Source organism: Zonotrichia leucophrys, chromosome 4, assembly GCF_028769735.1.
Source record: "Zonotrichia leucophrys gambelii isolate GWCS_2022_RI chromosome 4, RI_Zleu_2.0, whole genome shotgun sequence".
Lineage (NCBI taxonomy): Eukaryota > Metazoa > Chordata > Aves > Passeriformes > Passerellidae > Zonotrichia > Zonotrichia leucophrys.
In genome coordinates this window covers 30147642-30165748 of record NC_088173.1, presented here as the reverse complement: position 1 = coordinate 30165748, position 18107 = coordinate 30147642, and the positions used below count along the sequence as shown (strand labels likewise).

Genomic DNA, 18107 nt, shown 5'->3' with positions numbered 1-18107 from the left:
CCCCCTTCCACCAGCAATCCATGAGAGGTTGTGCCCAGGGGTGGGAAAAGTGCTTGACCAATATGTAAGGATTGCATTTACTCTGAAGTTCTTATTGGAATTGTTCTTTAATATGAAATTACTCTTCATCCTCATAAGGCATTCATATTCAGGATCATATTCGTTCATGGCAGAGATGAATCCATCAGTGAAGTATCAGTAATCACTTGCTTTGCAGTGAGATGGTTTCTGCTGGCTGGCATGCCCTTAGAAAAGCGTGTGCTGTTTCTTGATCAAAAAAGGTAGTTCCCAGTTCATCTGTGGCAAATACTTTTTTTTTCCTTTAGAACAAATTTAAATGCCATATTTATTTCTAGCGAGTTTGTTCATGGGGACAGACTTTAAAAGAAAAAATAAACCAGTTTGAGTAGATCTTGTGTTTCTGCATCTTAAGCATACTGTGTGTTGAACAGAGTAGGTCTCGAAGACAACAGGTACAGAGGTAGCAGCACAATGTTGTGATGAAGCACTTCCACAATAGCAACTTCAAGCAACTTGAACTTCACAGAATCCACAAAAACATTCCTGTTTAAAATGTATTTTGCAATAAGAACATCAAGCTTTTCTCTTTCCCCTTCTCCTGCAAGCACAGAAATCCTACTTTTCCTCAGCTAGGACCAAACCTCAGTCCTGCTGATGCACTTTTAGTTACCAAGGCCACAGAGCAAGGTGAGCATCCAGGTTCTCTGCTGGAGTCAGATGTTAGTGCAGATGATAGTCTCTAAGAAGAATAATCATCAAGGATCCACTTTGCTAGAAACACAGCTGTGACAGCATTTGCTTCATTGGAGGAGGAAGATTCAGCTGCAGACCTTGCCCATGGCTGAAGAAAAATTTGGTTTTTCTTTTTTTTTCCCATTGGAAAATGTTTGCATTTATAAAGCAGGTAAATTGGTAGCTTTTAAATGTAATTTTAATGATGCCAGTACTTAATTTCTGGTAAGGGAGAAAGTTTCACAGCTCAAAGATGAGGCAGACAATTTCATACATTTAGCATGAGTTCAGAAGGGGTTAGTGTCTCTGACAGCAAAGATAGCACTTGCTGTGGACTAAGATTGCTTCAACAAAAATTACATAGGAATGTATTTACTAAAAAAATAACCTTTCAGAATTAGAGACAAATATGAGTTACATGTAGTCTATGTAGTTAAATCCATTTTTTACTTTGGAATTAGATGCCTGTTTTTGTGGTAATCCAGTCACGGAAATAAGTCACTCGTGTGTAAACTCCAGGTTTATTTGGCTTGGCACATTCATCTCCCCAGCTCACTATTCCCACGAGGTACCACATCAGTCTAGAGTCTGGAGTAACCAGTGGTCCCCCAGAGTCCCCCTAGAAAAAGAGGAGGGGGAAGAAATATTTAATTGATCAGAAGAGAAAATACAATTCTCTCCATAGACAGGAGTGTCTGTCCTATAAGAGAAGTTAACAAGCAGTATTTCAAGAGAAGCCATTTTTGCAGAATCCAGACTGTTTCTGAAACTCAAGTCGGAAGCCTGTGGCATTTTTCTGTTTGCCAGGGCACCTCCTGACCTCTGTTTTGGTAAAAAAACCTAACAAAAAGCTTCTGTTCTGTTTTGTGATACACTGCTTCCCACCTGCCTTGTCTTCCTCCTTGTACAGAGTATGGAAACACCAGTGTGGGCAGCAATCTAAGAGAGCATGAACCTTTTTTTTAACAGGTTTAAATAATAATTGCTATTCTTAAAATAAACAATTTTAGTCACTTTGAGCAATAACATTAAAAAATGAGCTTAGAACTCCTTTTTGCTTTGAGCTTTCATCAAGAACTTGCTCTTCTAGTCAGATGATATCTCCTTAAGATATTATCCACTTTCCAAGGCTCAGTTTTGATACTGTTAATAGTATGACATGGTAATAATAATTAAACTGGAAACCTTACAGACTGAGAGGCAATCCTCACACAACGAACCAAATTCCCCAACTTTCACCAAAATTATTTACTGAACTAAACAGCAGTTGCACCCTTCTGCTTAGGTTTTTCTGTGCTGAGCCAGGAACAGAGGAATGAGCTTCCCCGGCTTACCCTGCAGGGAATTTGTTTTTGGCAAAAATCTGTAGGACTGGGATTAAGGGAAGAGTCTGTATTAAATCAGCACTTTAAGACCAAAATCTTTAAAAATAACATAAATAGAAATTATGTTTTTAAAAGTTAACACTATGGAAATATTTTTCTTTGAACATAAGCATTTCCTTGGAATGTTTGCAAACCTGCAGCATGCATATTTCCTTCCCATTCTTTTACACCTGCCTTCCTTATAGTTATCTTTGCTTCAGACAGTTTTCCTTTCACTGAGCAAAGTCTGTTACCAAAGATCACATTGTAACAGATCTGTTTTGATATGATCCAGTCCAGAATTTAATTTCAGTGAGTGACCGTGCATTTTTTTCTGGTAATTTAACCTTCTTAACCCTCTTCCTTCTCATCTCTACAGATGTCTGATGTTAGCTACTAAAGACATTTAATTTTTAGCTCATAATTAGTATAACAGCATTTAGTGCTAAATGATGTGTACTAAATGCTATTCCACTTTACACTTAAATTCCTGTTTGATTGGAGCCTATTTAAAGGACTAATACACTGTCCATTTAAGATGTGGTCAACCAGATACTGCAATCAGCATTAAATAGTTTTCCTTTCTAATTTTCAGCTACAATTACCTGACAAGCATCTACTCCTCCTTCCAAGTATCCCGCACACAACATCCTGGGTGTTATGTCCCCATCATACACTTCTTTTCTGTTGCAAGTATCTGAGTCAATAAGTTTCACTGTTGCCTCCTGAAGAGCATTTGGGGCTGGACCTGAAAGAAAATACAATTTGGGTATTTATCAACATAATTACTTTGCAGTAGTTAATGTACAGGAGGAGTGTTTAATGTCCTCTTATGGAGCACCAGCTTGACTTGGTTTAATGTGGGGGTTTTTCTTGTTGATCTGCCTAGGTCAGGCCCTTAAGGAGAAAGTACATAGAATCACAGACTCAGGAACCATAAGACTGAAGTAATGATCACATGGTACACAGTATATTTTACATATGTTCCATAACACCAATTCCATGTTCCATGGAACACAAATTACCTAGCAATTTGAGCAGATGATACAAAAAAAGACATCTTGATTCCATTGCTAAGTGTACTCTTAGTGTGGTCTGGTGAGAGTGTAAGCTTGGGTAATGCACAGCTCACTCGCATTTACCTGAAAGCTCACAGTTATCTGTAGCTTCTGACTAGTGCTGGCAGAATAGTTTTTTAGGTTCTATATAAACACATGCATGGCTGGACTACCTGTCTTAAGAATTTACAATACGAAATGGAAAGGCTGGGAAAACAGAAGAGTCTGCTTTTTTTTTGCTCCAGTGGACTGTAGTTCTATCTTTATCCACTCAAGTTTTAGAAAAAGAAACTGATGCCTACAACTAAACAAACCTAGGCTTGCTGTAATATCGCATGAGGCCACAGAAGTTGTATCAGTTCACTCAGAGCTGCTGTTTATGGCCCATGCAGGTCACCTGGCAGACTCAGAACTCACCATCATTGGTGAGAGCTCCCCAGCCTGTGATGACAGCGTAAGTATTGTAGGGAAAGGTCTGAGATGGCTCTGGCAGACAGACGCGGTGTATGCTGCTCGTGAACTCCACTCGTTTGGAGAGCTGCACCAGCGCAATGTCATAGTCGTGCTCTGGGTACAGGTACTTCTCATGGATGATAATTGTCTTCACTGATCGCTTCAAGCTTGGGGGCTTCAAAAGAGCTCCAAAAGTAGCAGTCCATTTTTGAGGGTGAGTCATGCTGAAAAAGGTAAGAGTGCTGTAAGTATTTTGCTGTAAATATGTGTTTGGGACTTTATATTTGCAGAGTACCTTTACTGTAAAACTCCTTCAAGCTAGCTCCCTACTAGACATTTGTGGCATCCATCACTTTCCATAACAGAACTGTGGGCTGCTGCTAGAAGAGGGCACTCCTGCATTCCTTCCTCAGCCATAGTCTTGTACTCCTCCCCTGTTCCTTGTCCCTCATCTAACCATTGTGTGGCCATAGGGTGTCATCAAATCCAAAAGCTCTTCTGCTGTAAACTCTTCATTTCCCTCACTCTTTTTGCACATTGATAATCTGTTCCACCAACTGTTTCATTTTAAAATACCTTGCAGCTTCACAATTGCCATGCTTTAAACAAAAAATGCTGTTGGTAGCAGTCTGCAGTGACAGCAACCCCATTGTAACACAAAGCATTTGTTTAAGAAATGTAAAATATAACAGGAAACAAATACTCCACCATTTTGCTCACCTTGCCTTTTCTGCACTTTTTTGGTCAGTAAGCCAAGTGACTATTGATTTTCACTCATAAAATTACCAGTTCTGCTCCTGAGGGCCAGTCTTTGATTTCTCATTGAAACATCCAGCTGATGGGCCTACTTAACTCTGACTTTTCTCTTCCAAAATTGTTTGTCTGGGAAAGAGTCAGGGGTGTGGTGCAAATCTGCAAAACCACACAACTTGATACAGAAGGGGCACATTCTGCTGCAGATTCTGAGGTGGGAACTTACTCTCTGAAGCAGTGGGCTGCAGACACCAGCCACGTGTTGCTGATGAGTGTTGCACCACAGCGATGGATGTTGTTGTACTGCAGACTGGCCTGCCACGGCCAGTCCCCGGTCTCTGCAGAGGACAATCCGCCAACGATCCGCAGCGATGAGGATTTTGCCATGGACTTGACTGATCTGTTCTGCCGTAACCCACAGACTGTCAGAAAGGACAAAGACAGTATTAGCTATTCTTTTGTTTAGGAAATCCTGCGAATGACTGTGGAAAACATCTGAAAAATTCCACACAACCTATGTTCTGTAAAAATGCATTGACATCAACAAGAAAACATACCTTCCACCAGTGCCCCCAAATCCGAGCTCCTCATTCACAACCCATGCACAACTGACTATCATGGAAAGCCATGATGGTCAAACATTCAGGCTTAGCTGTGTGAGCAGCCTGACTCAGGAATCAAAACCTTCATCATGCACCCAAGACAATTCCCAAATAGAGGCATTGCCAACTTTAATGTCTCAGGTAATTTCTCATAGGATAAAATATGAAAAAGGCAAAACCTAGAACGAGAACGATCTAAGTTGTGGGGTTTCACCATGCATGCACACAAATTACATCAGCAAGATGTCACCTGGAGACAGGCAACTGATCACTGCAGTCTGCAAGTGGGCCTGGAGAGGCACTTCAAGCAAAGAGCATCACACTACTCCAACCAGAGATGACAAAAGGCATGGATACCTCCAGCATGGTGTGCATCCATGACACAAAACGAGCATTTTTATCCAAACCCAGAGAGAAATTGAAATATCCATAATTTCAGCTATTAAACTCAGGATATTCAGGAGCAGCCGAAGCTCCTGTATAGCTTTAGAAACTTCCTCAATAAACAGACCTACTTTAGCCGTCTTCCCCCATCCAAACAGCATCAAATCCATCCTACCTGGACCAAGACCCACTAGTTTTCATCCAGGTCCCAATTTCAGCTAGACATTAGGAAAGCTGACACAAAGGACTATGCCAATTAATTGAAAAAGAAACAGGGATGAGAATTATTTGCATAGTGACCACACAGTCCAAACCGTTGCTGCATGGCTCATCTCCCAGACAGTGACCTGGGAGGGGGCCAACACAGAACTTGGTAATTCATCACTGAGGAGCTGCCAGCCCCAGGGCCCTTGAAGTCCTCAGAAGTCCTCAGGAGCCACAGAGACTGTTATCTCATCCCTTTCCTGCTAGGATCTGCACAACATTATGTTAACAGTACTTCATGGTCAAAAGCGGCGGGAATACCACAGCAGACTGAAAACTGTTCATAAATTTAGAAAAAGAAAGAAAAGTTACACCACACTGAGGAGTTCGTGAGCTCAGTGTAGAGTCTGCCCTCTTCTGATATTTAAAACCAAAATGAAGGAAATCAGTGAAACCTGTTCAAAAGTTTTGTGTAAAAGACTAACTTCAGAATATACCATAGTTCATAAGACTGTGAACAAGCGTTTTTCCCTCCTGAAAGCTCTTTGTAATCCTCAGTAACTGGTTCTAAAACTGCGCAATCCCATCAACCACCTGAGCAGTCAATGTTCAAAACACAGGGAATAAACTCTGTTCTATCAGTGTCCCAGAACACCAGCACCTACATCAGACCCAAAAAGTGATGTAATTTAATCTTCAATTGTTTGACAGCTTATTGCTAAGCATCTGATCAAACCTTCTCAGAGTTAAAAGAAACACAACTTTTAAGCAAAGATAGCTTTTATGACTGTATTATCTCCAAGCAAGCTGACCTCTTTCTCTGAAAACTTAAAAAACATCTCTAAAACAAGGTCTCCCCATCTAACCCCTACAGCAATATTTGAGAAGACCAGTCCCATTTCCATATATTTCCATGAGGAACAATTTTCTGCTGTCAGCCATTCCAAATTCCAGAACATTTTCATTATAATCACAGGCTGATGTACTTCTATACATTTCCTTGTGGTACCTCTCTCCTTTCAATGGGTGCTAAAGAAAATTACAAAGTCCCAATTTCTGAGTGTACAAGGTTACATTCATTAGACAGAAGGATGAGAAAAGGCTCTTAAGGGCCAGGAAAAGTGCTCAGGGGCTCTTGACGCTAATTTTAAAAGCTAGAGATGAGATTTCTGATGTTTAAAAAAAGCCTCACTTACTGTCATTGAAGATGGCTTCTGCTCTCACTGGCTCCACATCTGAAACAAAGAAACAGACAATCAGGGTAAGGCCAGGCCAGCACAGACATCCTCATCCTCATGGTCATCCCTCTGACAGCTATTTGAGCACAGGGCACACAGGAGGCATGGCTGTGGGAGCTGCTGGAGAAACCAGGGTAGCTCATATGTGTTCATGTTCATCTGCTGGCTGCTGGCCTCCTCTGCAGTGTTGTCTGAGGACCAGGCACTCATCCAGCCCATCCTGCTGGCCCTCAGTGTTTCTGGAGAGGAGTATGGACAAAACAAATCTTGTATTACTCAAGATCTACAATTTTGTTGGGGAGAAATTGTTATGGTGGAAATTTTTGAAGTTCCTCTTTTTTGCAAAAACAAAAAAAATCAACAGTTCACATATTACATCCAAGAGAGGGCCAGAGAAGATCTGGTACTCTGTGCCCTCTTCAAGATCAGAAGGCACTCACTTCACTGTAGCAATGGAAGCTTACAGTAGCAGTGGCTCACTCTCCTTTCTCCTATCTTATTGGTACACTAATAATACTAAAATAGATAGTTCATAGCAATTTATTGCATGGCCCAGCAGGTGCTAGCAATACGTTCCATCCTTTAACACCCATATTGTATGTTTACTGAAAATATGGCATGCCCATGCTGACAATAGCAAGCATTGGCTCAGGGTTTAAATCTATCCCTTTTCTTCCAGAATGCTGTTTTTCACTAGAGCTACCACTGTAGTTTCCAGCATTCAAAACCATTTTTAAAATATTACTAATTTAAAAAAAAAAAAATTTCAATGTAGTTTTTTATTTATATAGTGATTCTATACTGGTGTCAACAACTTCATATATTGTGTCTGGATAGGCTTTCTCAGCAAATCCCTATCCTTATCCAATTCCTTTCTTTCTCTTTACTGCTACACAGAATAATATGCTAGTTTTGAGCCAAACCCACACCAAGTCAGGAGGAGTCCCTTTTGAATGCAAAGGGCTCTGGCTCACACTTGTCACCTGTTGGGCTTGTATCTCATGTGTTTTGCATGCAGGCTTGGCACTCCCTCGGGTATGCTGGGTGAATTGTCTGTTTGCAATCCACCAGTACCAGATGTGTGCTCACTCATTTCTTAATGCGACAGTGAGCAGATTGTGATAGAAAAAAGGAAACAAGCAGAACTCCAGCACACGTACAGCTTGTCTGTAGGGAATGTTACAGACCAAAGTGCTAGGGCTGACGTGTGTGTGCAACCACTGCTTTATTTTATAAGGATGGGAGATGAGTTAAAGTTGGACATTTATATAGCAGCACAGTCTATTCACTGTAGAAGGAACTGAAGTCTTACTCACTATGAACAGGAACTGTTCACATGATGAAAATAATTACATTCACTGCTGGGCAGGACACAACTTCCAAGGTCCTCTTTCAAATAAAAATGCTCATTTGTTCTTTTTCAATTCATATGAAAAAAGGAAGAAAACATTAAAAATACACTACTTTTGCATTTCAGTAACACTAGTTGTATTCTGTGAATTTCCCTGGATTATATGGTTGGTTGCCTCCTAGAACCTTTACATCAAAATGGAATAACACCACAGAGCAAAAGCTAGGTCAGCAGAGGGATTCAGCAGTGGTGTAAACATTACTGTTTGCTGAATTGTACTAAGGCTTTGGCCACTTCCCCTGTACATTTATATTGGCTAGAAGTGCTTTGAAAAATCTGGCCCTACTTGTTTCTTTCAACTATGATGAGCCAGTGTTTTCCTAGAAATTCATACAACCTTCAGAACTAGTTCATCGTTTGAATCACATCACTACTTTATAAACCGGTAGGAAACCAACAAATGTAATTCACAATGAAAGAGATCCTTTTGCCTTTAAGTGCAATACTGACAACAATGTTTTTTAGCTTTTCTCTGGGTGGAGAAACATTTACCTCATAATTCATAATTATAAAGCCTGCAGCCAATTATTATCACTTACATTATGTTGCAAAGCTCATTGAGAAGACAAAAGGAGCAACCAGCTTGTTCAAGTGCAGTGCCGGAAGCAATTCAATTGGCATGTTCCCACTGCATCGAGTTTTGCTGTGAGTCACAGGTGCTCTGCAAGGCACCTGCTTCTATCTCTGTTTGCCTTTTTATCAGGCACCTAGAGAAAAGTACAACCCTGACATGGCAAAAATTTTACCCGTTGCTTCCAGTTGGATCAACTTCTGTGTAATTGGAGAGACAAGGCTTCCACACACACACTGCCAGTCTGTACAGCTCTGAATGTCAGCATGTCTTATAATATATCACTACTATGCAACTGCTATACTCTCCTACCCATCCACTGCTGAAGGAAAAAGGCCAGTGATACCCTGTTTTAATTGCTGTTAGAAAATTCAGTGCTGTATTCACTAGGGTAGGGTCCCAAACACAGAGCAGATGCATGTGTTTGGAAAACTGAAGTAACTGACCCTATTTTCAGATAAGCTGAGCTCACAGTACATCAAAAGCAGGGAGCACTCTGGGTTACATGACACCACTGAAAATAAAGTTCCTTACTGGTTTAGCTTGCTAGGGGCTTGCCTTCATTTGTTACCAGCTTCACATTTTGGCCTGTTGAAGAGCACAGATGTTCATATTGTGCCAGCCTACATGTTGCAAGCCCTGCCTTGAATCAGTCACTTGTAAGGCACGAGAGAAAATTTCGCTGCCCTGCTCATTTACTAGTTGCCCTGGTTGTTTGCACTACCAAGAAAAAGCATCAATTAGTAACAATTAAAGTGCCGTATCTTGTCCCAACCACATATGGCTGCAAAAGTAGTTCTTTGTGCCACATTTAGGAAAACAGTGCTCAAGCTTCTACTATAAACAAGTTTGACTTGAACCTGCATTGAATACCTGTAAAATGGAGCTTGCTAATGAATTCAAGTTTGCTTAACTTTAATGATAAAATGTATGTTTAAATTAAAATGGCAGCAGTCTATTGAAATGCAGCTTAGGGATTCCATCTCTTAGAAGAGGGCTCTGTTCTCCAACTGGACAAGCAATTTTGTTAATATAGTTATTTTTTATATTTATTAAACAAAATAACTCTAAAACACACCTAAATTCTTAATTTCTGATTAACTTATTTAAGGCTAATAAATAATCAGCAAAGAACTCTTTTACTCCTCAACATATGTGTCTGAGCAAACTTGGAAGGAAATGCTTATACCTAACTGCAGAGTGAATGGGACATGTTATCTGTGAGGGGTTCAGAGGTTCCTATGAAAAAATGTGCTCACTTTGCTACATCTCTAAATACTGTCAGTGTCACTGCATCAGAGGAATCAGTCACGTGCCCACTGCCTCATTTCGTTTTATCCACAGAGCTCAGTGTTTATGTTAAAAGGAAGAGATCAGACAGAACTCTATGATGTGAAAGTATCAGACATTAAATTGACATAGTGCAAGCAAAGCAACCAAATGAATTATTAGGGGATATTATGCATTTTCAGCATAGAAAGGGCCAGAGATGGCTGCAAAATTAAAGATGATACATGCTTTAAAAACCTGATGCAGTTTTACCCAATTACATAATTTTTCACAGGTGCTGATTCATAAAAGAAACTTGATTGCTTTATAGGTTTCTACACTTGCAGATTTTCTAGATGTGAAAACATAACTTCTAGTCTCAAAAGCAAACTGCATGTTCCATCCTCTACTATATCAAGTTCCTGCATCTTGCTGGTCTAAGATGTTTTTTCACACAGAGAAGGTAAGGTAGAGATTATCTTAAAAGGGATATAAATGGAGGAAATGAAAGAGTATGTGCTTCAATACTTATAACACATTCTTGGAAATGCATTTGAAGCACAAGTTTGGGAAATGCACCAGGGAGCAGAGGCAGCATCTTTCCCACAGTCCTTCACCACATTATAAGAACAACTTTCTTGAAAGGAGTGAGAATTACAAAATTCTCAGCTACATCGGGAACAGAGGCCTCACCCAGAGTTATGCAGGGTAACAGTTGCACATGCAGACAAAAAGAGGATCACTGGCAAGTTTTAGTAGGTCACCAAACCAGGCAGCTGAGAGCAATGTCAGAGAGTGCATGTCCTGCAGTGCAGACAGAGGTGGGGATATCAGCTCTACTCGAATGCTCTTTAATTACGGTGAAGGCCACAAAGGTCTGAAGTACTGGGAGAGACGGGAATGAGAGCGCTGAACAGCAGATTCAGTTGTGTTCCAAAAACTGTACCTTAAAGGAACTGCAGGAGTTTCCTGAAAGATGGCAAAACATGAGCTTTGGGTTTAGCAGGAAAGGAATGCTGTTGTGTGGTTACATAGTTCATACATCCTAAAATGTGTCTCAACTAACCTTGCAATATTCTCACTGCTCACAACAGGAATTACCTCTCCAGATTTATGCACCCTTGTAGAAGTAGCAAAACATGGCTTAGATACAGGTGATGCAATCCTCATTCCTTCAACAGAGTAGAGTAACCTGATAGAGCCACAACAACTGCTTTGTGCCTCTAATTGTCCCTGTCACCCAGCTGTTCCCTCCCTGCTGGTGCTCACTGCCCCTGTCCTCACATCTGTCACTCCCTCCACTGTCCCCCCTCAGCATCTTGATCCTGTCCATGAGGCAGACATGGGTCCATACCTCACAGCTCCATCTGGTTGTCCTGCAGCCTGAGGAGGGATCTGCTATGTACCAGTTCTGTAGCAGGCATCAAAATAGATATGAATTTTAGCATTACTTTTCTTCCTGACCTACACTCATGCCTGAGCTGCAATCAATGTACAGTAAAGGCAGCCCAAATTGCTCCCAACCTCTGCAGACAAGGCAGGGGAAAACCAAGGTTTGAGTGAGAAAATCAATTAAATTAATGTATCTGGGTCATGAGAAGAGAGGTCAAGATGACTTTGTGCTTAATGCCTTTATCACAAGCATATCCTTGCAAAATACTAATTTTAAAATACATTTCAGTCCCTCCCATTTCAATCATTCTCTCTAGACTCTTACTGAAATGTACCACCTTGTGCCAAACTAGTGACCTCAAAGTGGAGGAATATCAGATCTCCACTGTTTCCCAATGTACAGATGCATGTTCAGTTCCACTGCCCAGAGATGCTGTTGTGGCTGATAAAGGGCAACTATCCAGACTGCTCCGTACATTATTTGACACAGAACATTCCTCATCAATCCCGTCAGACACTCATCTGCATAACTCCCACAGAAGACTTGATAAAGAAGTAAGAATCTGTCTGCCAGGTTCTGTACTTTGTAGTTGTTAGGAGCTTTAGCAAGCCCCAGATTCCAGATGAACAGAAACAATAACAGTTGGCTTGTTGATCAAAACCAATTCATGACTCATTATTCATGGCCAAAACCTTTGGCTGTGCAACAGATGGGAATCCTTCCTACTCACTTTGAACAGTGCCAGTGATCTTGCAACCAGCTTCTTTCTGACATCAGAAGTACATTCCCAAAAATACATTTTGGGATACTTCCAACCTACCTGACAAAGGGAAATAGTCTGGCAAGCTGCTCTACACTTTACTTAATACAGATCCAGACTGTCAGGTGACTCTACTTCTAACCAAGAAACCCTCAGGAAAATAAATCAGCCTTGTAGAACTCTTTGTTGCCAGAACTATATAGAAGCCAAACTGCAACATCTTCTTTCAGTGCCAGTGGAAAAGCAAGTCCTAACATGGGTGTTTCCAAGCCATCTGACACTTTGATATCTCACTTTGATTGCCCTTGCATTGCTCTTCAGGGAAGGTTTGCTTAGTTCTTCACTGAAAATTTGGCTTCTAGTGGGGTTTGTACACCAGTGCAAAGAATTCTATCAGTTCTTATTTTCTATCAAAATCAGAGAGAATGTGTGGATGTAAACCATCCTTGACCAGGGGACTCTGATGTCTAGCTAAATAAGAAAGCAAGAACTTCAGTAATAATACATTTGAAGGTACTCTGACAAAAATGTATTTTTGTAGTCCTATGTAAAGAACATCTACAGTTTAGTGACAGAAAAACCAGAGACAGTATTATGTTGTTTTCCTTGAAGTTCTGCACATTTTCTATTTTCTCACGTATGTATGATCAAGCTTCTCTCTATTTTAGAAAAAAAAAAAAAGAAAAAAACTAAGAATATATTGTCAGTGTAGACTTTATCCTCTCTTTATTCCCAATCCTCAGGAATGCAGAGGTAAAGCAAGTTCTACCCCTGGTCTGGCATCTTAATGTTGTAGTGCTGCCCTGAACTGCAGCTTGAATGTCCCAAGTGTGGCACCCAGTTTGGAAGAGTTTGTTGGAACTGATTCTCAAGGCAAATACTTGTGAGTGAAGTGCAGGTTGAGACATGGTGTTGAACAACAAGGTGATTATTTCAGGGGAGGAAGACTTAAGGAGGTTCCCTTTATCAGACTCCCCCTAGCATGTGATATAAATAAGTGCCTGACCTGGATTTGTTCAACTAGTGAGCTATGCTTAGCTAAAATGAGCTATATCATGGCCTCTAAATTAGAATATTTTGATAAGGTGGTTACAAAGAACAGGTTAATGATTTTTTACAAGCCATTATGAAAATGTAAATCTGAAAATGCCTTAGGATAAATAAGGATTCCAGCTGGCAAAAAGGTACAATGAAGCAATATTTAGAAAGGTGCCTGCAGAGCATGGAAAAAATCTAGGTCTTCTTAGGTTTTATGGTTTAAATACTAATAGTGGACAAAATATTTCAGGAGGGGAGAGAAAAGTAGAAAAGGAAAAACCTAGATTCTTCTCTGGACCTCTAGGAACTGTTGAAAATTGTCACTTCTCCCTGCTATGAGGAATGAGTTTTATAAATTGAGACCACCACCTCCTCTAAAAGCACTGGAGCTCTCCATTCTATACTCTTCTCCTGAGTCCACCTGAAATGGCAACACCGTTCAGGATTTGGCCTAAGCTGAAATCCTGCAGAAATCCTATTAGCCAAAAAGATCAAAAAAAATTTTTTGGACAGCCTTTTATTGTTGTCTCTTAGAAATACCAAGGTATTGTTTATGTTCCTTTGTGTCACTCATAGCCCTTGCACAATGCTAGTCCTGTAATGAGTAGCTCACCTGGGCAGTCAGTGTTTTATGGTTAGGCTGGGAGAGCCAAGAAAAGCAGCACAAAGTTTGTCACACAGCTTGGATAAAGTAATACAGATGCCATCTCTTAGTGGGACTATTTAATGAAAACATTGCAATTCAATTGCATTAGCCAATTTTTTAATTAGCTGTTAGTGCATTACTGTAACATTCCTGGTGCAGTTCAAGGTCAACTAAAACAATTTTGATTCATTTCCCACATTTTCCAGACTGAATAAAAGCAGCTTGGCTTGATTAGGTCACAGTCCTTTTTTAACAATAATTTGTGTACTCTTTCCAATTTTATCCTTTTTGTAAAGCATCAAATTGAAGATTCAAAATTCACCAACTCGTCACCCAACTGTGTAAACAAAAACATCTCTTCGAATCTCTCTGATACCCACACAGTATTTTTATCTGGGAGAATTTACATGTACACTTTGTTGAACAGGAACTACTGGCATATAAACAACACTGCAGGGAAATGGTGATTACCTGCCCAGAGGGATGTCACCTGTCATCCTGAGCCATTCCAAAGGGGAAGGCTGGTTGGCCCATCAAGAAACAATGGGAGTGTGACAGCTCATATTTGAGTTTCATTACATTACCACAATGCAAATATGTGCCCAGTTCAAGCACCAAGAGGAGGAACAAGAAGTTGCTCCTGCTCATTTCTGTGTGGGAGGAAGTCTGGATCCATCCAGTATGGAATCTGGCTGAGGTTTCCTGTTCTCTAAATACAGCTGTCTAACCTCTGCAGATCTCTGCTGGTTCAAGTAGCCTAGTGTGGAACACCAAGCAGCAAGCACTCACCCTATTCCTGTACTCTCACCCCTGCACTTAGGAGCAAGCAGTTCTGCAAAAACAAATGGAGCAAGTATCTGTCCCTAGCTGTCAGCCAAGCAACTCATCCTTGAGAAGTTTGACACACAGAAAAATTGCTGACTATATATAACTGAAGCCAAGACAGAGACAAAATTCTAAGCCTGCACAAAAATTCTGTAGCGGAGCCAAAGTGTAGAAGGTGGTGCTGTTAATGGTCATATCCTGCAGATTTATGTCTGCTTTGTGAAAAGGGAAAATCCCTACCTGAGAAGTCATGTAGATAAGAACATTATGCCTTTCTTTCCCTTTCCTCTGGGGAATTTGCAAGGCTTTTGATCCTCACACCAAATATTATTTTTTCAGTGCATTGGTTCTTTCCCCTTGTCATCCATATATACTTCCTGCACTTTCAGGCTCCATGACAGTGACATAAAGTTGATACTGCAGTTTGGAGGAAGGCTGAGGCTGTACTAAGAAACCACAAAGTAACTGCTCCCAGTTATCGGTATTTAAGATTTTTTTTAAGATTTAGAGAGGTTTTCCACTGATTTTGGTATAACTTAAGGAGCACGAAAGACCACCATTCAGACATAGTAACATCAAAAGCTATCATCAAAACGGAAAAAAACCAAGTCCCATCAATCAGAAAATGGAAAGAATTACTTTTAAAAGAAATGTGACATACTTACTTGAGATGGAAGAAGATCGGACGTTTATCCTCAGAGGCCCTGTGTATCTTTTCAGCCCCCTCCGTAAGATCTTCCCAACTCTTTCCCGCAGTGCTTCTCTAGAGTCCGTAGCGGAGAACCAGAATGTGAGCAAAGCCTCTGCCATCACACCATCAGTATCTGGGCTACAAACCAATGAAACAGTCTCGTTACCTCCAGCCCACTTCTGCATTTCTTAGCTTTTATCTTAGCTACTCTAGCAATGGCAATGTAACATAAAAGATTAGATACATTTTCAAGCATTTGTGAGAAGGAACTTCCAAAAGAAATCCAAGAATGCTGAATGGTCAAATGCATCATAGGCTAGAAGACAGCATGATGCTTTCTGTGAACAAATGGCCAGACCAATTTTATAAGAGTCTGAAAAGCAGTCACTGACTACATGCCTGAGATGGAAGAGAGGAAGGAATTAATTTGATTGCAATGAAAAGCTGGATAAACAGCACTTGGAAACATGAGGTAGATGATTAACAGTATCTACACAGACCTTTCAATGGCCCTGCACATACACAGAATAAAAATTTACAATCATCATCAGAAAGGTACTTGGACCTTTTTGGGAGATGAGAAGAGACCACACAACCTAATTCCACCACAGCAGTCTCTTGGAGAATGTTCCTAATAGCCTCATGTTGTGCAACAATAAATGAAACTTGGCAGCATGCCCACAGCATATTTATTAAAGTCAAAGAGCTGGATCACAAAAGGGCAATTAACGCCTCATTGAAAAGTGCAAGCAGCACATACATTGAGACACACAATTCCACAATTTTAATGTAAGATCAGAGGAAAGAAAAGGGAGAAAAGTCTTGTAACAGGTTGAATTCTCCTGGTAGTTTTATTTCATTTTCCTTAAAGCATCAGATGCAAGAGATGGAATGATAGACTACAAACATCAAACTGACTAATCTGGCACAGTAAATCTTGCTCTGTACTTGCAGATGTCTTATCCCTGGTCATCACAAAGGGAAGGTAAGAACTTGCACCAGGAACCTTCTCTCCTGTGCCTCCTCCCACCTGAACCAAGAAGCAATGAGCCACAAGCCACAACAGATAAAATCACAGTTACTTCATATAGGGGGAGAACTTAAAGCAGGTTTCTCTTTCTTTGGATAGGAAAGGAAAAGAGAAGATCTCCTAGTTATATAGCACCATCTTGGAAATTTGTAATTACATAAAGGAAAACTAGAAGATGGACAGCTTATCCAGAACTCATGGAAGCAGGCTTTAATCTTTGAAGGGAACATGTGCAAAATTGAAACAGACATTCCTGATATTGCCAGTGAAGGGAAAGAAAAGGCCATATGCTTTAAGCACACCAAGGCATGCCAGGTGGTTCATGGGTGAGCAGAAAGACACACTCCTTGATTCAAGGATCTCATAATTGAGACTGAGAAGTTGTATGTCAAGTTTTCAACAGACTGTTTTTTCAATTTGTTCCAACTTCAGCGTGATTGCCACTTCATTTATTTTCCAGATATTATCTGATCGAACTGTGGGTGTTGCTCTGCATTTCTGAGGTGTTCCCTCACCTCTCCCCCCACTCCTCTTCCTGTGCTATGCCACACTGGAATTACCATATCAACTCTTGCAAGCAAACCACACCTCTCGAAACCCTCGGGTAAGTACTGCCCACCCTGATTCACTTATTATATAGCAGAGATCCAGAGCCAAGGGCACCTTTTCAAAATTAGTATTGTCTTTCTTAGTGAGCAGTGGCATTATTATTAATGCATTGCTTATACTGAGCCAAAAGATACACACAGTCCTTTCCAAGTAAATTCACAACCATGACCCTGCTCAAAAGAACTTGCAGTCTGAGCCCCTGAAGAGGCATAAAGAGTGTATATCTGAAAAAGCAAACAAGCTTTGGCGCATGCAAATCTTGCATCCAACACAGCAAACATCACAAATACCTCAGTCTGTCCTTGGGAAAAAGAAGTAATGAAAAATACCACTTATCCCTACATTTTGGCCTCTCAGATCCCTAAATCACTCTGCCTATGCTTGCAACACTCCAGACAGTATCAAAAATATCCTTAAAGCTTGTATGTAACTGGGGATTAAGCTAAGGCAGAGGAAGAGGCAGGATGTCACAAACCATGTAAGAACAAAGAGGAGTACATTCAGCACTTTAGATCTTAGTCTTGTAGCTTTAGTCTATGACTATGAAGACATTCAAGCTTTCTTTGCAAAATGTTGGGCACTGTCACTGAGGAGCAAGATCTTAGTACTACAATAGACAGTTATGTACAAAGATCATTTTCAGCACTTAACAGTGGTTAAAAAAATCAAATTCAACATTATGTATTATTGGCAGTTGAACAGAGAGTAAAAGAGGAAAAAAAGTTCCACGTTGCTCAGTGATAATCTCAACTATGGGTCTGACCTATTCATCTCAAAAAAGCAGGAAGAGCAGACCTGAGAGATGTATGGAATGGGATGATAAGAAACAGTTTGAAATGCAAAGAATGTTGAGTAGACTGGGATTTCCAACTGAAAAATGAAAAATTAAAAAAGAGTGGATCTTATTGAATACAAGAAAGAAAATATGATGGGAGTGTCCAGAATCAGTAAATGCACGGAGAGGAGGGGTAGTGATCAACTTTTTATCATCTCTTTTAGCACAAGAGCTAGGGGTCATTGAATGATCCAAAGAAGGTGGTTCTTCTTAAGTTTCT

The 18107-nt window shown here is 40.4% G+C and overlaps 1 protein-coding gene across 1 annotated transcript in view; it reads right to left on the bottom strand.

The window, feature by feature from the left end:
* Positions 1 to 645: 645 nt before the first annotated feature.
* The window catches only part of LOC135447356 (transmembrane protease serine 11E-like), a 40234-nt gene continuing 22772 nt past the window's right edge, over positions 646 to 18107 (bottom strand). Inside the window, exons 5-10 of the mRNA XM_064712288.1 lie at positions 15388 to 15551; positions 6768 to 6806; positions 4608 to 4803; positions 3593 to 3852; positions 2723 to 2865; positions 646 to 1372 (exon numbers count right to left, since the gene is read on the bottom strand). Of these exons, the coding sequence (XP_064568358.1) occupies positions 1211 to 1372; positions 2723 to 2865; positions 3593 to 3852; positions 4608 to 4803; positions 6768 to 6806; positions 15388 to 15551 (964 nt within the window). The 3' untranslated portion in view covers positions 646 to 1210. The remainder of the gene's footprint in view (positions 1373 to 2722; positions 2866 to 3592; positions 3853 to 4607; positions 4804 to 6767; positions 6807 to 15387; positions 15552 to 18107) is intronic.